The sequence below is a fragment of the Agelaius tricolor genome, unplaced genomic scaffold (assembly GCF_023055355.1).
Source record: "Agelaius tricolor isolate 1412-34295 unplaced genomic scaffold, bAgeTri1.0.p SCAF_3, whole genome shotgun sequence".
NCBI lineage: Eukaryota > Metazoa > Chordata > Aves > Passeriformes > Icteridae > Agelaius > Agelaius tricolor.
The window spans coordinates 30,340,562-30,361,931 of NW_027269263.1; the positions used below are offsets into that span (position 1 = coordinate 30,340,562).

Consider the following 21,370-nt stretch of genomic DNA (forward strand, 5'->3'; position numbering starts at 1 on the left):
CGGTGCCAGCCGGGCAGCGATGGGCCAGCCGGGCAGCGACAAGCCCTGGGCAGAGGATTTCTCTCTGTAAAGCAGAAAAGCGCGTTTGCTTTTTGATCATGCAGGCAGTCGTGCGTGCGTGTGGACTTCAGTCACGCACAGAGGCATAATTAGCCTGGGAGGTATCGAAGAGCCGGGGAAGCCAGATACCGCTCAGTTAAGTTTAGCAAAGGATAATAAATAAAAGAAAGATGCTTTCGCCCTGCCCCCTCCCCCTGTGATGGTTTGCCTCCAGCTGCAAAGATGCTGTTGCTCGAAAGGGGCTGCTGGAGCTTTAAGAGCCGCTCCCCCCCCTCCTCCTCCCGACAATGGTCTGAACCGAGCTCTGCTTCCCAAAGCAAAATTTGTAATATGCCATTTTTCCCATGGATGCTTCTCCTCTTGGCTGCTGACGAAGTGACCGAAGAAAATGTTGAGGTGCCAAGCAGCGAGACTTGCCGGAGGACGGGTGCGGGGGCTTGGGGTTCCTCGGAGCAACGCCTGTGTCACCATTTCTAGGAAGATGGTCCAGGAGTGCTCGGCTGTGTGAGTCCCCGCTCGAAGCCGGTGGAGACTGCGGTTGTTATTGATCAAGTGAAATAGCAGACGCCGAAATAAAAGATACTAGGTACTGAACCTTCTATTTCTGAGTTAGATATTCCTTCCTTAGCTCCGATATCCTCAGGGGATGAGATGCAAATGCAAAATCTAGCTGTCTGCCTCTTGCTGTAGCACTTGTGTGGTATTTAAATGCATTTCTGTAATGGGAGTTGGGGGATTTCAGACTGAAAAATGTGAAATCAACTTATTTTGTTTGGTTGTGGTTAAGGGAGGTAGGAGGTGAGAGGGATGACATAAAGAACAGATAGTTGGAATGAGTCCTTTTTCTAAGGTACTGTGCTGATCACCCCTCCTGTGTGGAAGGAGTGCAGGATGCTTCTGTTAAAGGTGATATCATAGTTTAGTGGAGGCTGGCAGGTAAGGAGTTAACTAGGAGGAGGAATATGCATGTAATGCAACTCAGACAATAGGAAGGATTTTCCTTATTGGAATTACACTGTGCTGCCTAAGAGCGATCCTGCTGAGGACATCTGAAGAGACATAATTGCAGTAAGATCTGGTTTTATCAGTCACTATATCTATTTAACGATTTGGAAAAAATAGCTTGTAAATGCAAAATACCCAGAACGATCCAATGAAATGAGTTTTCAAGCTGATGTCACTGTGGACAGGCTAGAATGTATGGTAGGTAGATTTCTACTTCTTTTTCCTGCAGCAAAATTATAAGTAACTTGAAATGACTCCTCAGCTGTGGTGTGCAAATCAAACACAAGAGCAAGCAGAAAACAAGCTTTTAAAGCCAGTTATGGATAGAAAGGTGAGGGGCTAAAATTAGATTCACATCTAAGGTGGTGGCCTTCAAGGTGAGCAAAATGAATGCTTGTCTAAGAGCCTTTGTCAGGCAGAAGCCAAGTAGCTTTGTGTCTTCTTATTCCCAGAGCTTCCCAAGTGAAAGAACTCCATCTGGTAAATAATTTCCAGGCTAAATGAGATTGCAGAGGTGTTTGTTACAATATTCACTTGAATAAATAATTCTAAGACTCTTGGACAATTGAGATAACAGAAAATGCCAAATAGGGTGGGGTCCAGTTAGAAGAAGGAAGACAACTTTTTCATTTTCCACCTCTATAGGATACATACCACAGAAATTTTCAAGTAGTTTTAGAGAAAGTCAGTATTGAGGACATACTTTGACACCTGGTCCATACATGATCATTATCAGAGAGAAGTTAATATAACAGAGTTGCTATCAATTAATTTGTTAATGGAGTCCCTCCCGAAAAGAAGCTTTATATAACTCTTAACCAAGGATGGCCATATCCTGTGCTCTGTGCTGGAATTTTTGTCCATTCCCCTTGTCTGGTTGTTTAAACTGAGCTGCAGAATTCCTAATTGAGCTAATACAGAGTTCACTCTTGATGGAGACATAATGCAGCTAATGCTATAGATTTGCTATGACATTTTTCCATACAGCCTGAAAAATCTTAATCACAGTGAACCACATTCTTTCTCCTTCTAGTAAGACAGATTACTTTTTGCCAGTTGGGTGTTGTGTGTTTAGAGGGGAAACCTGTTCATGATTTCTGGTAATACAGTAGGCAGTGGTCACATAACATCCATCATGCTCCCTGGTATCACAAACCAGGCATTTGTGATCTTTATGCCTTTGTTTGGAGGGAGTAAAATGACAGGAGATTGATGGCTTGTCTATGTTAGTGACTTTTTCAACCATCTGTACTGATCCAAACTCATTGAAGTCTATGAAGAATTTCCATGAATTTAAGTATTTGCTGGGTTTGATTCCATGCAAATAACTGGAGAAAACACTGAACAACCAGTCAACCTGGAAAAGGCGTTGTAGTAGATGGTGCAGTAGATACACGATGGACAAGAAAGATAATGTGTTTTGAGAGCTTCAGTGTCCTGCTTCTCAAGCTGCCATTGGGTATGGCTGTGATGCCTGAGCACTCAGGTCCAGAACTACTACTAAATAAGAGTCTAGGTTTTGTTTTGAATTAGAAGAGTTCTAAAGTTATTACATTACCTAAAAGTCTATTTCTAGGGAGTGTTTATGTGCTACATGGATTTCAAGGGAAGCAGGAATTTGCCAGTATTCTGCTCCCCCTTCAGAACCTCTCCAGGGGTTTGGGATAGTTGCAGGTGCTACACAAATTCACTGTATGTTGCAGTCCTTGCAAGTTTTGGATGCTGTAGGGGCACCCTGCCCAAGGGAATTGTAATATCTGCTTCATGGCTCAGGATGGATCTAAGGAACAATGATTATATATTAACAGTAAAATGCTGGTGACTCCATGCATCTTTCATTGAGGGATTGCTTTACTTACATTCAGGATACTGGGTAAAGTGATAAACTTTGAACTATAGAAGTAGTAAGCTCAGTATCAATGGAGCTTTTATTTTTCTATTTAAAGAAAGAGAAACACATTTGAAAAGTCTTACTTTTGTTGGCATAGATCAGTCAAGCATAACTTTAGTTAAATTGTATTACTACAGGGCAAGTCAGCCTTTTTCTGGCAAAGAACACAAGCTTTCCTTCTTTTCTTTTGAATGAAGAGGTATATAGTGCCCATTCAGCTATTAATGTCAGCTCTTTCAGTTGAAGAATATGCCACCTTGTTTATTCCTTTCTCTCCTCTTCTCCCTCTTCTTTGCAATCCTTGCCCCATGGGAAGTGTTGCACAGAATGATGTACAGGAGAGGGTATTCCATTATCATGGACTTCTATGGTCTTGAAAATATGGGACAGAGGTGTTTAATCCACCACTTGCAGTTCTTAACACCCACTGGAAAGAAATTCCAGCTCCCTCAGTGATCATTCCTCGCTGCCTGTGTTCCACTTAACATGCCTTCAGGTTGGAGTAGATGATCTCCAGAGGTTCCTTGCAACCCTGAGTATTCAGTGATTCTCTCATATCCTGAGAGAGCAAGGTGGCTGTCCACTCCCTAGTGGGTTGCTGTAGTTACCTGGCCTATACCTCACTTTCTCCTGATGACCAATTGGTCAGTTCAGATCTTAATTACCTGCCCACCTTCTACTTCCATTTTCCCCCCAGCTTCTTCTCTGCTGTTTTCTGGGGCAAAAGCCTGCAGTTCTCTGGTGGCACAATGAGCTGCAGTAGCTTGCCAGATGCATGGTTAGGCACCACTGGTATAACCAAGTAGGATTTGAGGTATCAATTCTTGGTAAAGAAATCCTTAGTAAAATCCTTCAGTGGGAATTTACTCAGTCTCTGCAAAGGTGCCTCCTTATGGCTGGGTACAGATACATGAGTTTACTCAATTCAACATCATCATTCCTTTGAAAAGAAGCAAAGTCTGTGGTTTTGGGTTCTTGGATTTGTTTGGTGGTTGATTTGTTTGAGTTCTATCCCATGGAATTACTCCATGTGGAAAGACCTTTGGAAGTCATCCTGCACAAGTGGAAAACTTGCTCAGTGCTGGGCCAAGTGCAAAACAAGATGAGTCTGCTCACTGCAGGTTTGGAAAATAAAAGAAAGTTCAGTGTTAACTGTAATTTTCAGAAATTTAAGACAGATATTTATGCAGTCCAATTTTGTCACATTTAGATTTTGTCACATTACCTGAAACTTTTAAGAGTGGTTAGTTTGCAATTTATAGTTGTGACAATGCAATTCAAGGTTTCCGTTTTAAACTTCAGAGATAGAATTCTAATGCTTCATGTACATTGTTGATTGTCTTTGCTTATTCTCCCTTTTTTGTCACTGTCATCTGTGAATTCTTTTTCACTAGCAGACTCATCAAAGAAATGTAACTGCAATTGCCTTGTGGGAGTTGGTAGGAATGTATAGATGAGGGAAAGGGATACTATGCTGGGATAACGAATATCTGAACATAGGAGCTGGCATGTGCAGACCAAGTGGAGAGATTAAAATATATGCACAGACTCGAAGATGTTTATGCATCTGATTTTCAATGTGCATTCAGAGTTGAATGAGAAACTAACAGCCTATTAAACTATACAAAACCAATTCAAGAGACTGGAGGGCTGGGAGTCTTCATTCCAGTCTTTGATTTTTGGGGGCATTCCTGAGCATATGATTATATTCCATCAATCATATGACAAGCTGATAAACACAGTTAGAAAACATGGAATATCCAGATGTCAGTTGGATGTGCTTGGTCTATCTAGCAGCTATGGTTTAGAAAATCAAGTTCTCTGAGCCTAGCCTGTTTTTGGAGCAGTAAGAATGGAGAACAAAAAGGAAGCTTAATGGCAGTCCTTTATTAATCTTCAGTTCAATTCTGAGTGGAATTGATATCTACATGTTTAGTAAGAACTGAGTACCTGAAACAAATACCTGCTATGTATGCATGGATCTGTACATATATCATTAAGTCCAGCATGCAGCTGTCCTGTGCATATGAAATTTGATTCGTGCATATATAGGGAAAGATATCTGAGTTTTTTCAAAAGTTATGGAAATGCAGAGATCAGCTGCAAAAGTATGTGTGGCATGGTAGTTCTGAAGAGTAATAGAATTGGGCCTGCCCATAGCCTTATTTTGAGCCTTTTAGAATTGTAGCATTGAATGTGGCTGTGTCTTCCCTATAAATACAACTCAAAAAGGAATATATTTTTTGCAAAAAAAATGGCTTATTCTGGTTAATTTATTAGAGAGATCACTTTCAGTGTTTAATGATTTAAATTCTTCCTGTATAAAATATACTTGAGCTTAACACAGATTTATGGTCTGTGATAAGTGGGGAAGAGTAGGTAGATAGAGTGATTCCTTCTAATTTCATTGTATGAAATATTTCAGCTGATTATATTATGAAACCAGACTAAAAATTGTTGGAGTGATGGAGGTTTTTAATCATCAAATTTAGGTTTAAAATTCAAATGACATAGAAGGAAAATCAGAAATGGCCCTCTTTCCCCACTGGAAATTTAAAAAATATAATTCAGGTTACTCAGGATATCACCACATTAGCGATCAGACCAAACTGATCATATCAGTACTATTTTTATGTTATGTTTTAGCATGAATCCCTCAGTTGTTTCTGTCTGATTCCCTGAAAGGAATTTAATTTACATACACCAGAAGGACATAGATGACCAAGACAACACATCTGTATGTGTATGCAAACTAAATTCCTTTCAGGGATAACTAAGCTGGGAGCTGACTCTTACATTTAAATCTCCTGACCCTGTGTGTGAACCACATCATCCTGTGGTTAGTCAAAGGTTGACTAATACATGCACACACCATCAGGAAATGTCAAGAACTCTTATAGCTCTGTGACATATTTCATTTCCTGTATAAAGATCCAAATGCATATGTGCCCTTCTATTTGTCCTCAGCTTCCAATCTTATACTACTAGGCTGTGATCGGTCTGTTTGCTGACACTCCTCCTCTGTTCCTGTGAAGTTCTTCCTCTGCTTTAACCTGCCCTAGCTTTTGTTGCAGTCTCTCTTGACAAGCCTTCTTTCCTTTTTTTTTTCTTCATTTAAATATTCTTCAAATATTCTCAGTATTTTGATTCCTTCCCGCTGTCAAGCAGGAAATTTGTAAAAGGTGTAATAAGGTCCTGGGGAAGTAGCTCTATTCTTCAGCACGTGCTTGGGAACAGTGTTAAATGGTGGCTGCCTCAGGACATTGAAAGCATCCCATGTGTTGGCACATATAAGAGTGATAAATGCCAAGAAAGTTTTAAAAAAGGAAAACAAAAATGCTTTTCTAAAGGCAAGAAGACACAAATTATAGTAAATCAAACAGCGTGGCATAATAGGTCTTTCATGAAAGGCTGTAAAAAATTTTCTTTGGAAGCCCCACAGCAAACCTGCAGTTGCTTGAGATTTTGTTACTTTTTTGTATCTTGGTGACCCAGAGACACTTTGAGAAGCCAGGTTTCCTTCCAAGTTGTTTGGGGTCCTCATGGACCCCCACAAACAATCTGTGTGAGGTCATGATCCAGAATTCCCTCCCATATCTCCTGCTCCTTGCTCTTACAGGAGCCCAAATGTCCCTTTCTATCACACCCTAGCAGCCTTTCTATCTGGCTCAGGTTAACAGACTGCTGTGCTGTGTTTCTCTTCACTCTCAGGGTGGGGGAGGGAGAGGATGCAAGTGGTTCGAATGGAATAATGGCATTGATCTCCGAACTCCCAGAAAGCGATGTACATCACCAGGCTGACTGCAAGAACTGCTGTACCTTTTAAAGATTCTCCTGGGGCTGTGAGCTGTGGGAGAAAACTTCCAAATAGCAACTGCCTACACCAGGAACTGCCCACCCATTCCCTGCCTTCTCTGCTGTCTTAGTCATAGCCCAAGTTTGTTACTTGTGCTGTCAGAACAATGCAGTCCAGGGATTCAAAATAAGAACAATGCATGGCCCCCTGCCTTCCCTGAATGCAACAGCTGAGAGGGACAAGATGTGATAATAGTGCCATGAGCATTCATGGATTCCCTTATAACCCCACAACCACTTACATATATGGCTTCCCACATCCACATAACGACTTTTAAGAGATTTCCTATCTAGTGTGAATGCAAGGTGCTGAGGCAGCAACAGCTCTCCACACAGAGCTTTCCCTACCTGTTCTCACACACTCAGCAGCATTCCCACAAAATTGTACCACTCTCACTCTGCCGCAGCCTGTGTGCAGGGGTAGCAAATGCTTCACACCAGAAACCATGTGTAGCACATTGGAAGTAATTTCTTGAATGATGAAGCTTCACCGATGAGAATCCCCTGGGATGAGAAGTGTGACCCATGAGATGTTGATGATTGTGAGGCAGAAAGGGTTTAGTGACAATCCAAATTGTTAACTTTGATCTAGGAGAATGGGCATGAAGAGACCATGGTCTCTGGCCACCTGGTGCATGCCGAAAAGTTATCATTGAACTGAGCAAGTGGCAGATGGCCTTGGAATTTTTTTAGTTATCCCTTTGCTCACTGTGAACATGACCATCCCAAACTGGTTAGCCACAGGTGGGAGCTGAGTGGAGGCTTGTGACGGCCCCTCGCTGAGTGCACTGTACTTACACGATGTTGTGAGAGGTTCCTGGAGGCAAGACAGGCTCCCCTGGCTGGCATCCCACATCCCAAGGTCCCTGGGGACAGTGGACAAAGCAGTCAACATCAGCAAGCTCTCCTAAAGATTCCTAAAGCTTCTCACTGTACATGAAGGGGGGTTTGAGATTTATGTAAAAAGCCTTGGAGCTGAAGTAGGGGACTAGGTGATGTTATTTGCTCTGCTCAGGACAGATTTAAGAAACAAACAACAGTGATTCTGTTCCTGGTAATTCAATTTGCACAAGATATCATAGGGATGTAATTAGCAGAGTTTCTAGTTCTTGACCTCTTACTGAACAAGCTCACTGGAGAATAACTTCCCCTGAGGATGGGAATAACTAGATAGAAAAATAGATTAACCTGGCATTGTTAAGGCAGCATGATACTGGATCAATGGTTAGCCTGAGCTGTACTGTAGAATTGCCTAGAGGAAGACAAAATCTGGCAATTAGTGGCAGCTATTGACATCAATACCAACAATTCAACAATGAAATTAAGTAAGAGAAGGGAGAAAAGCAACAATAAGGGAGACTACAATTGCAGAGGAAGTATTTTCTGTTATTTTAAGAGAGTGTTATTTCCAAAACTATTAATTTAAATATTCTGTAACCCTCCATCTCCTTCCAGTCAGTCTTCCTTAGTTTTGGGAAGCGCATTCAAAGTCTTTGCTCTATGGAATTAGTTACTGTATTTAATCCCTCTCTATTGATCATCTGATTAACATTGCATGCAAGTTTAAAAGTGGGAACAATGCAATAATCTACTAACTGTGTCCATGTGACAGAGTTTATTATTCCTCTTATGAAACATCCTGAAATGTTTTCGCTACTGAAGAGCTGTTCCTTGATTTGTGTTTGTCTTAAAGAAATGATGTGTGAAGTGATGCCAACGATAAACGAGGACACCCCGATGAGTCAACGGGGGTCCCAAAGCAGTGGCTCGGACTCGGATTCTCATTTTGAGCAGCTGATGGTGAACATGCTGGATGAAAGGGACCGTCTCCTGGATACCCTTCGGGAGACACAGGAAAGCTTGTCACTTGCACAGCAACGCCTACAGGATGTCATCTACGACAGAGATTCCCTCCAGCGACAGCTGAACTCAGCACTGCCTCAGGTATGTTGTTAACAAAGATTCTTTCTTTTTTTTGCTTAGGTTCACTAATTTTTGAGTTAACACCAATTACTTTAACCATAATCAGTATGCATTACTTGAGGTCCAAATTTTGCTCCCATTGATGTCAGCTGCAGAACTCCTATTGAATTAATATAACCTGGTTTGACCTCTATGGGACCTTTTTTCATATTTAAGAGTAGGAGTAATGCTGTTGACTTGAAGGAGAGCAAGATGAAGGCCTGTAGCTACTGGTTCTTTTGGCTGTTGCTCTAGCATTTACAACAGGTGAGGGATCATTTAAATAAAAGATCTAGAGGTAGAAATAAAGAAAGAAGAATGAGAATGTTTTCTAGATACTTCTAATAAACAATAAAACTAACTAATGTAGTTAAATAAGGTACAACACAACCCCAAAAAAATAACTGATACCTTAATATATTAATTCAATTAAGTTTAAATATTTATATAAATCTCATTATCTGAAGTTACCCTAGTCTTTTTTAGGAACTTCAAAACTGAATGTCTTCAGTTAAAATACTAGTGTGATATATGTCAATAATATGTGTCAATATAATTGTTTTTAATATACTAGAATTAAAAGCAAAGAAAGATTTTACTTCAGTCTGCGTATGTGGCCAGAGGTTGGAAAGACACCATGATTCAATATTCAGATTTATTCCGTGTTGTTTTCTTTGTGTCTCTCAGCTGTCATGTATTAGAGAATGTGACCGTGAGGGCCTAGGGAGGAATTAGGAAGTGTGTGGTTGGAATAAAGACGCAATAAGGATGAATGAAATAAGTACGAAAATTTTTAAGGGTAGAAGAGGAAAGTGGCACTGTCTGGAATAGGGAAAAGCAGTTCCCTATTCAAGTGCTAACCTCAGTAGGTTTTTGGAATATCTTGGGATAGGACAAAATGAGAGAGAGAGAGAGAGACAGACAGAGAGACAGAGAAAAAGAGAAAGAGAGATAGAGAAAGAGCTCCAGACAATAAGAATGCCTGCAGCTGTTTTGGGACAAACAAAAAGGAGTAGCAATGATCTTGATAAACTGTAATATCAACGTTGGTTTTTTTTTTTTCTTTTTTTTTCTCTTTATTTGTGGGCAGTTGAGCTTCTTTTTACAGGTATCTCTACATAGAAGAGTAGAAAAGAGTAAGTGAAAGACAGCATAAATCCTTTATTCAAAGATTTACTGCTGGAAATCCAAAGAAGAGAGGACGCTCAGCATCTGTTAACACATCCCTTTCAGTGTGCTGAAGCACTCTCCACTGAGCCCATAGGGAGGTATTTTTGTTGGGCACTAGCAGGTGTCTAAGCCCTAATAAGTCTTGCATATGCAGAACTCCTGCTAAAATACTGGAGACTAGCTAAGGAAAATAATAGTCATTCTAAATGCCATACAGAGCCTAAAAGAAATAAATTCTAAGGAAATGGATCACAATAGTATTTTATTCTTTATTTCTTCTAGTAAGAAATAAAGATTAAAATTATATTTTGCTACATAGTTTTGAATGATAGCTGTACACCTGCTAAAAGCAATAGATTTGTCAGGTGAATGCTTTGGTCTACCATGGACCATTGGGAATGTGTTTCAGGTAGCATTCATCCTTACATCTAAGAGAGATGTAGGTTTCCCATATGAGAAACTGTGTGACACACTGATTACACCTTAAAGCAGAATCAGGTTTTATGTCCATCAAGTATGTTATCTAGATCTTCATCTAAGTGATTAAATTCTTAAAAGTACAGAACACTGGCTTAGTAATATAACATTTGAGTAATAGAGTCTTTCAAGGATGTAATTTTCATATCACTGCCATACTATTTAGTTTCAATTCTGGACTTGAGATATTCTATATAGTACTTTCACAGTTTTTTGGTTTATTGTTTTATGAATGGCAAGCTTGCCTTGCTAACTGCCTGTTGCAGCCTTCTAACAAAGTATTACCTAGGACTTCTTACCTAGTGGAGAGGAAGAATTCTCTCTTTATTCAGTTTAGGAAGAGAATATATAAATATACAATATCTATGTGATAATTATCATGTAGTTGTGGCATCTAATGAGTCTTGCGTTATCAGAATTTATTCTTTTAGTTCTTGATCCCTTGAGTGGTTTTCAAAATTTTTTCAATTATTTCTTAGTATTTACATAGCGCTTTATGAGTAGAAACTGTGTATTGACATAGTTGTATTCCAAAGCATTTTTGTTAGGACACTGTTTTTGCTTATTGGGAAAAATACATTCTGGAAAAATCATTACACTTGTAATAAATAGAACCAGCACAAAAAGAGCTTGCATGAAAACTCAGCCATTGAAAAATCTTGTCTGATGTGAATTAGGAAATCATAAATAACATTAAATAGGAAGCTTGTGTTATTAGTTAATGCTGTTATAGCTGTTAGGGCTGCAGCCAATGGCTGTAAATGTCTTCAAGTTTTTATACTGGTCTGCACTGCAACAGAACAATGTACAATTAACCATGTCTTTCAAATCTGAGTTACAGAAATATAGTCATCATGCTAAGTTCTATCATTGAAATAAATTTTATTTTCATTAGATTGGCAGTTTTAACTTTATGAACATCTGTCTGTAACTGAACAGCTATGTTTGAGGAAGGAGGGGAAAAAGTGAGCAGGAAATTACAGATCAGCTAGTCTAAATAAAATAACAGGGAAGACTTTAATCTTGTTTTGGAGGAAAATCTAATGATATGTCAAAAAGCTAACTTAAAAATATTACAAGGGTTTATCAAAATTATCTTTATACAAAGTTACTCAACATGCCTCTTTGGTACCAGACTTTTTAGATTGGGGAACTACAGTATCCCTAAAATGATATCTTTTGAGGTCAAGTCATTTAAATTACTAATAGATGGGAGGAGTGTAAGGAAAAGCAATATAATAATTAATAAGGTCAGTAATAAAGGAGAGAGAGGAAAAATTTTCACTTACAGTAGATTGACAGGATGGAAGGAGAGTAGTAGCAGTTAATGTATTTTGAAGCTTTTATTTATTTGAGCATAAGAAGAAGCATGCTAGTGGAAATTTAAGATGACACAAAATTGAGTTGAATTTTGAACTAAGGGAGTATTATAATACACAAGAACAAGAGTAACAGAGGTGGAATGGTAGCGCATGGTAAAAGGGCGAGTGCCTTATATCTAGCAGGTAATAAAAAAAGTCATGACCTTTTAGGTAGCAGTAGTAAAGTGGGAGAATATATGGTTTACAATGGTGGTAGGCAGCCAGTGGGAGGTTAAAAATGGAAAGTATCATTTTGAAATGTGTTATGTAAGAGACTTCTGTTGGAAGTAGGTAAATATTAATGCAGTTAGACCAAGGGGTGGTTTGGCCCTTATTTCTCTGAGTTTTGGCTCAGTAGTGATTGAGAGTTGACCTCAAATTGGAAGAGATTAAGAAAAGCATTGCTAGAGGAAAGAGTAAGTAACATTTTCTGTCTGAAAAGACTAATTGAAGATTTCTTATTTCTGGGGGAAACTGACTTGAGAGGGACTACGAGTGATTTCATAGATTTTCTTGGAGAGACAGGAAGATGGAATGAACAGGTAAAGATGAAAAATATTTTAAGCCAAAAATAATGTTGATGAAGGAATAAATGATTATAGGGTACCATGAATAAAGATAGGTCATTCATCAAAAAAATGTCTTGCATTATGAAGGAATGGCATCTTTCTTAGACAAAGACACAGTAAAAACCCATAACTGGTATAAAAGAAGCTGGTATAAAAGACATTATATGTTGTAATACCTTTGCTGACCTGTGAACTGGACCCAAAACATCTCTTCAGATTCTTTATTTCAAACTTTATTTTGGAGATACTCAGAATCTAGTTCACAAGTGATCTTGTTTATTCTTCTCAAAGCTGCCTATTGACAGTGGAAGCTTCTAAGGAAAGTGTGTCTGGGTCTGCACTGCATGATCCCCAACAAAAGGAATTTATTGCATTTAGGTCATGACTCTTAAATCCAGAAAAAAAATTGCTAAATACAATTAAATACGCTGCAATGAGGAAGCATACAATCTAAATACTTAATATTGTGGGGTTTTTTTTTTGGAGTAAAGTAAGGTCTTTTACTGCAGCATAAGAAAGTGTTCTACTAAAAAGGTTAGGAACTCTTAACTCCATTTTTGAGTGCTAAAAAGAGGAAAATATTTAGTGATTTACTTGGAAATTATTATTCACAGAATACTTGAGGTAGGGAAGGACCTCAGGAGGTCACCTTGTCTAGCTTTTCTGTTGCAGCAGGGTTACTAAGAACAGGCTGCCCAGGACTGTGTCCAGATGGCTTTTAAATATCTCTGAGGGTAGACTCCACAGCTTCTCTGGGCAACCTGTGCCAGTGCTCAGTCACCCTTACTGTAAAAAGTAAAAAATGTTTCCTGATGTTCAGGAGGAACCTTCTGTGTTTCCATTTGTGATCATTTCTCTTCAATATTACAGAAAGTCCTGATTTTACTGATCATTTATGGTAGCAGATTTTATTTTTTAGTGGCTGTAAGTCTTTTCATGTATTGATTATCGGAATCTGCACCTATGATACATCTTTTTTAGTACTATTGGCTGTCAACTCATTATTTTTTACATGCCTTAGCATAGTTTCCAGGAGGATCCGCTCCATGGTCTTACTGGTCACTGAGGTGAAACTGACTGGCTTTCAGTTGCCTACACCTTCCTTTTTACCCTTCTTAAAAATTAGGGTTACCTTTCTCCTTTTCCAGTCAGTGGAAGCTTCACAGGGCTGACACAACTTCTCAAATATGATGGATAATGGCTTAGACACTTCATCCATCAGTTCCCTCAGGACATGTGGATGCATCTCATCAGCTGCTATGCACTTTCACTCCTTGTACATAATCTCAAACCTGCTCTTCAGTGAGTGGTTCTGCATTCTCCCAGTCCATGCCTTTGCCTGCTGCAAGTCAGAGTGCTGTGGCTGGAGCATAATGTGTAGTTTGCGTGGCTTTAAACAGCTTAACTTATATGAGTTGAATTCTTCAATGTATGGGTATAAAACCTCCTGTCTTTAAAATAGACCTTTTAAAACTAAAGCAGTCTAGATATGTTATTCTTTGGTAGAGATCATTGAATAATTTATACTGAAAGAGACCATTGGAAGTCAATTTTCTTTCTTTTTTTAAACTTATTTTGTTTATTTCCAGCAAGTTTGAGTATGTTGTGATTCGAGTGAATCTCTCTGGTGGAGATCTAAACACCTAGTTCTAGTTGAGTTTAAATTCTTTTGAATGCTGCAAAAATATTTTTTTTCTCTGCAATAGATATTATTGTCAGCACTGTTTGCAAATCTTTCTGGATATCGATGGTAGGATTGTTTGGAGTGTGGAACTGCAATACTAAAAGGAATCTTTTTATGTCCTCTGGTATCCCATAGATTTCAACTAAATTGTAATTGTTAGCTACAATAATTCAGTAATAAAATCAGTAATAGAAATATAGTAGTAATCATTAAGGTTTTATTTGATCTAATAACATACCACTCATTTAGAAATGCTTACTGGAGGCATGATAGAAGGGAAAATCCAAAGAGGGAAATGTAATGACCTTGTTTTATTGAACCAGTTTATGTAATTTGATCAATGTTAACCTTTAATAGAATTGTGATTAGAGAATTTTGTTGATAGACTTGCATTTTCTTCCTATACAGTGAGCAATTAATTTTTTACTGCCAGAGACAAGAAAGGTATAGGGAGACAACAGTAAATCAGTAGGGCCTTATTCTGAGGTTGTGTTTTCTGTTTTAGATGTGTGTGTGTACAGTACATGGATACAAAATACTGGCATTGCACAGATACATGTATAGATACAAAAATAAAATAGCCTGACAGAAATAAATACACAGATTTAAACAGCATTCATTAAAATAGACTTTGTTTATTTAGGATTGGGCATTTGCTGTTTGGGTGAAAATAATAGCTTGACCCACAGTATTGTTCTCAAAACAGTTCTTGTTCCTATGATGAAGATGGAATGTTGGCTTTTTTTCACTCTTTATTTCTTTCTGGCTGTGCTGAAGAACATAGAGTACCAATGGCATCCTGTATATTTGAATGAATAATCAGGACTTTTTCTGAGGTTCTAAAAACATCCTCTTGTGTGAAGGGCTTCTGTAAATTCTCCATCTTTTTTTTTTTTTTTTAATCTTGCAAAAGTATGCATTTTTCTCAAATTTCCAGGGAATAACTTGAGAAAAATTCCAAGTAGTGAAATGGAGATCTGAGTGAAATGTGTCTGAGGGGAAAGTTCCAAGTTTTCTGTTTTAAAAATCCAGTGATATGCTCTGTATTCATGTGTAAAAACTAAAGCTTGAGCCAGTGTTTGTTTCTATCTCTGAATTTCCTGTGTTTTATAGTTTTGCTAGCTACTAAATATTAACATGTTAATTTTCAGGTGTTCTGAATCCATGCAGTTCCCATGAAAATCAATGCAAGTAGCAAGTGTTTGTGACTGCCAAAATTAGTTTAGATTCCTAATTAACAGAAATATTTTCTTAAACAAATTGGAATTATGCTTTTTTGCTAATTATTTTAGCGGTTTGTCCCAAGATGTTAACATTGGGGGGAGCATATTGAGATGTATGCAAAAAATCAGATACTAACCATAACTATTAGTTCTAATAGAGTAAATACAGAAATACATGTTTTTACAGGATTTAAATGTAGAGGGGAGACAGAACATCTGGAAATCAAAGAAAACTTGGTATTATAAAGTTGCAATAGTTTAAGTGCAACACAATGCTGAAGTATTAGTTGTGTCCAACCTTACAAATGTTTAGGAAAAATTTAAGGTTTTTCTTCCTTGGTAACAGAACATGTAACATAACAGCACATGGCAGTTGTTTTTTTTTTTCCACATAAAATTGAATGAAAGTTGTTTTCATAGTGTTAAATACCAATTTTATTCTATTGGATAACTCCTAACTAATATTATCTGATAAAAGACAGATTGAGGTATCTGTGATGTAAGTAAGACACTGCTTGAGCTGGGTCCTCTCTGGACTATCTTTTTTTTTTTAAACCACCATCATATTCCAAACAGAGCTGTAGGGGGATATAAGGGAATATAAGAAAATAAAGATAGTGTAGAAAGTAATCTTACCCTGAAGGACTTGCAGCTGGGCCAATTATCAAGGATAAGGAGCAGGCCTTACTTTTAAGAGGCCACAGATGTGACCAATGAGAAGAAGAGTGCTATAAAAGAGTGGGGTGGCTGGTTGAGAAGGGAACTGGAGTCAGTTGGCTGCTTTGTGAAGAAGAAAGAGTCAGTGCTCTGAGGAGATGCCCAGGAGAAACACCAAGAAGGTAGGAAACTTTTGTGCTAAGGAGGCAACAGTATGGAAACCCTGCAATAAGATGACAACACAGAGCACAGTTAAAAGTATAATTATACTTACAAGTAACAACTTGAATTCTTTTCAAGTGTATTTCTTTGCTGTTGTGAAGTTCCATGTATACAGTAGCATATCACAAATAATTATAAGCAGGAGATTTTATCTTAAAAGCTTTGGGCTTCTTAATAAATACTTGATGACTGAAGAAGGCTGATGTGGCAATCCAGCAGAGGAATAAAATGGGATATGTGGAAAAAAGACATAAACTTAAATATTTAGAGGACAAAGAACATGTGGCGAATGCCTGAAGCAATCAGCAAGACTCTGTACTCCTATTTTACTCTGTATCTGCTTCATAAGCATTGATATCAATTTTTTTAGCTTGAACCAGGTACATCAACTGCTCCATTAACTATTGATGGCTCATTATCTGAAGGTTTAGAAAGACACACAAATGAATATGAGGAAAAAATATAATGGTGCTGGCCAACAGAATGGAGCACAGATGGTTATCCAAGTCTCTATATATTAAAATATATAAAATTATATACACTGTATATAAACAGTGTAAAATTATAAACACTGTAACAATTATAAATAAACAATTATAGACACTGTAGTTTTAATAACAGCCATAGTCATGGGTTTTTCCCCCTAGTTTTCATAACACCTGTAGTCATGCCTCTCAGTGTTTAAGAAGCATTTGGACAATGGTTTCAACAATGTGATTTAACTTTGGCAGCCCTGAAGTGGTCAGGCATTAGAACTAGATGATTATTGTAGGTCCCTTCTAACTGAACTATTCTATGCTGTTACACAGTGAGGAAAAGCTGGAAAAATTAGTGCAATTTTATAAAGCTTAAATGTGATAGTTTACTTTTTGCTCGTGTCCTTCAAAGTGGATGGTAGAGGCTGACACATCATCCAAGAACACTGTGAAAACATACTCCCTTCTTTTTAAGTTCTCTATTAAAAGCAAAGGAAATGCAGAATATTTAAGAATCAGCTTTTAGAAGTGCCTTATTCAGGCTATCTTCTATCTTAATGAATAATTTCCCATAATGTGTATTCGCTCAAAACCACAAAATTATCTTAGGGGCATGTTTTTTATTTTAAAAGTAGGGATAACTTATTTCTTATTGAAGTGTGTAGAGTTTTCCTGTTGACTCTGAAGAAATAGGTTTATTTTTATTGATAAATATGTATCTTTCATATGATCCCCAGGAATCTGAACTTCTACATATAGAAGTTAAGGGCCAGTAACTTTATTTAGTGTAATGTAATATTTCTGTATTCTACTTAAGAATCTGTTCCAAATAATCATTTGCTGTGTGTATCTTCTTATCCTTTAAGTTTTTTTCCTATTTAGGATCAGATTATAGGCTTTTTTCTTTTAATTATTATTGGTGAACTGCATTCTTTATCATGTATGAGTTCTTAAAAATCCCAATTATACTGTGACAATTGATTTGTTATGACAGGCAGTGATCTGTCAAAAGAGAAAATATTAAATAAATCTTGGAGACTTACAGTAAGGTTTTTTTGTTGTAGGTTGGTTTATTTGAAATTATGAAGTGACCAAAATTACAGATTTGGTTTTTTCCTGCATTGGATTTTTTTTTTGATACTCTAAGCAGAAGGGAGCATAGAGATAAGTGAAGGGAAGGAGCAATAAGGAAATGGTAATGCACAAGTGGATAAACCATACTTCTGTATCAAAGGGATAGAATTCTCTAAGCAGGGGTGGAGTCAAAGTCAGTAAAAGCACAGGAAGTAAAGCCCTATGCCAGAGGGCTAGGACAATCAGTGTGGAGGGTTTTCCACTTATTTCACTCAATGGTAGAACTAGTCCTTAAAGAGCAAGTTGAGCAAGGGGACAGAAGATCTGGGAATGCTGGTGACAGTGACTGAACATGAGCCAGCTGTGCCCAGGTGGCCGAGAAGGCCAATGGCATCCTGGCCTGGATCAGCAATAGTGTGGCCAGCAGGAGCAGGGCAGGGATTGTGTTCCTGTACTTGGCACAGGTGAGGCCACACCTTGAGTCCTGTCTCTGGTTCTGGGCCCTTCACTGCAAGAAGGACATTGAGGTGCTGGAGAATGCCCAGAGAAGGGCAGCAAGGCTGGGGAAGGGTCTGGAGCACAAGTGCTGTGAGGAGTGGCTGAGGGAGCTGGGGTTGCTTAGCCTGGAGGAGAGGAACCTTAGGGGAGACCTTACTGCTCTGCACAACTGCCTGAAAGGAGGCTGTAGCCAGGTGGGTGTTGGTCTCTTCTCCCTGCTAACAGGGACATGACAAAAGGAAATGGCCTTAAGCTGTGATGGGGGAGGTGCAGGTTGGACATCAGGAGGAATTTCCTCACTGAAAGGGTGATTAGACATTGGGGTGGTGTGCCCAGAAGGGTTGTGGAGTCACTGTCCCTGAAGATGTTTAAGAAGAGACTGGACCTGACACTGTGCCATGGTCTAGTTGACAAGGTGGTGTTTGGTCATAAGTTGGATTTGATGATCTCAGCGGTCTTTTCCAACCTAATTGATTCTGTGATCAAAAGTGCTCCTGGACATTCTCACTAGCAAAATTAGACTCAGGAGAGTATCTGAAGTACAAAATTCTGATTTTTGTATTTTTTCTGTCATAATGACAAATACATTGTAGGTATTGAACACTGAGACAATTACTAAATTTAAAAAAAAAAGGGCAACCACATTTTTCATCTCCTGGAGTAAAACCAAAACCACTTTCTTTAGCACTATGAGTACAAGTGCTGTTTGGGACAATGTATTTTGGAGATAGAACTTGGGGATTATGCTAAGTTTGTATTTTTCTACTTCCTCTGCTTAATAACATCAGGCTGACATTGGAAATAATGAATATCCAAAACATTAAGATATGTTGAATGCATTTGTAATGTTTTCTTTTCTCAAAGGTGAAGGGTTAATATTATCTCATATACAACAAGGGGCTTATTCACCAATTATATCTTTGGTCAAAGCACGTAAAGACAATACCTCTGAATTTGTGAAGACTAAGTTCATGAATAATTGCCCCCATTAAATTAATTCTTCATTAGCAGTAAAAGCTTGATATTATAAGTATTCCAAAAAAGAGTAGGGCATTTTAAGATGGAGAATTTCTTCTTCAGTAATTGATACACATTCATATCAGATTCAGATGCTCTGCTGTAATTTGGTTTCCTCTTTGTATCTGCTGTAAACTAGCATAAACTTTGTCAGCCAAAACACATTTAAAATTCTAACCCTGTATATGTGAAGAGTAAATCAACTGACTGTTCCCAATTTTTTATTCTGTTTATTGAATGTTCAACTACCTTCAGTAGCTCATTTTCCTTTCCATGTAACTCTACTTAGGCTCTTAAGCTGTAATACAAATTTAAAAGTCTACTGTATTAAGAAAGAAATCTGTATTTATTGTTCTGTAGTTCTAATGGTTGTCAGGGTGATCTACTACTACTTCTTACCACAACTGTGGCATGCTGTTATGAGCATACAGTCAACAATCTAATAGTAACTCACATATATTGTATATATTCCCTACAGGAGCTTAATATTTGGATTGTATGGACAGATTTGAGGAGGTATTGTTTACAGAAAACTGTAACTTCAAAAAATGCTTTCAAGAGGCAGCACAGTTTTTCACAAATTGAATGACTGTGCCTTTATAAATTCTCAGGTTAAGTCTTCAGAAATAGTACTCTACATGGGCAGTATTTTCGTGCAAAACAGAAACCTCTGCTTACTTTCTAAGTATCAGTGAAGATTACATGGGAGCCTACATTTAAGTATGACAACTGATAACTGGACATCCAAACCAAATGGTCACACAAGAGCTCAACCTAAATCAGACTTGGAAAAATGTGTACGTTTGTCAGAAAATTTCTGATTATACTATTTCAGCTGGGTGCAATTCTTCTTAATATATTCATGCTTGAATCTGAACCATACACTGAGAGTTATTTTCTGGTTTTATGTATCCATAATAATTTGGTTTCTTACTTGCATATTACAATGCTACGACAGCAAGCATTACAAGAAGATCAGTTGCAATTTAAGGTAATAAAAAAATCAGTGTTCTGATTTATGTTCGAAGATACAGAAAAAAGGAATTCTTTATTGCTGGTCATTATTTGTATTCTCAAACATTATAGAGATAAATACTTACTGTTTTATTCTGTCCAGGGCAAAAGTGATTCTGTCTCCTAGAATACTAGCAGATGGATATAAAATGTTTGAGATGCTGCTTGTCCTAATCCAGTACTGCATTTTTGAGTCCTACACCATGACATCTCTTTGCTTTTCAAAGTAACCTTGCTACCTAATTGGCATGGTGTTAATGATGGGCTAGGACACCCTTTAAAGTAGTCACAAAAGTGTTTCTTCTACTCATAGTTTAGAAAAAAAGAGAACTAAAACCATTTGTAAGTGTAAAATCTATTTTAAAGATGACATCCAGATGAGAATAAAATCTTTCTTTCTCACTGGTTGTTTAAATAAACAAAAAGTATTCATATGGCACTGAACTGAATGTAAAGCAGAAATTTTCTAGGCCTATACATTATGAACTGGTACATCTTTGCAATTCCTCATTTGAATTTCCAGAGATGGGAGAATGACCTCAGGCCTAACATACAGGCAAGTGTTTCCAAGTTCATAACCCCATAAATTGGTTTCCAGAGTGTACACATACCAGCTGCTCACAAAGAACTATTAAAGCAAGGGCTTAATGAAAGGAGGTAGAAAAGGACAAGGCCTATACTGATATCCAGAATGCTTTCTCAGATTTGTCATTTGCAGCTGAGGGCAGGTTTTAAACTTCAGTTTATATGCTAATCCTAAAATAGAAGTGTTTGTATTCCAAAACTGATTTAGTCACTTTTGAGCCTCTTCCACATACTTTGTTGGTTTTTTTTTGGTTTTTTAAAAATTTATCACTTAGGACATCACCAGCTGACATCCTTACCTCCATGAAGGCATAACACATGAAAAATCAGCCACAAGAAAAAAAGGATTTAGATATTTGTATGCCAGTCTTGTATGTGAATGACTTTTTTGAATGCAAGAAATGTAAGAAAACATACATTATATTAGTTAATTACAAGCTACTGATACAGATGCACTTAAAAATCTGAAAACAGATGTGGCAACATTCAGTATTAAGTTACATTTAATGGACTTAAAAATGTAAGCAAGGGGGAAGAATTAAAAGATGATGATATTAATGAATGAAAAAT

The 21,370-nt window shown here is 37.8% G+C and overlaps 1 protein-coding gene across 5 annotated transcripts in view; it reads left to right on the top strand.

Annotated features, from left to right (window-relative positions):
* The first annotated feature begins 337 nt into the window (after positions 1-337).
* The window catches only part of PPFIA2 (PTPRF interacting protein alpha 2), a 287,260-nt gene continuing 266,227 nt past the window's right edge, over positions 338-21,370 (top strand). For 3 of the 5 annotated variants that reach the window (XM_071423345.1, XM_071423347.1, XM_071423346.1), the window contains exons 1-2: positions 338-646; positions 8,505-8,755. In XM_071423345.1, coding sequence (XP_071279446.1) covers positions 8,507-8,755 — 249 coding nt within the window. In that variant the 5' untranslated portion in view covers positions 338-646; positions 8,505-8,506. The remainder of the gene's footprint in view (positions 647-8,504; positions 8,756-21,370) is intronic. The other 2 variants (XM_071423348.1, XM_071423350.1) reach the window with 1 other exon arrangement.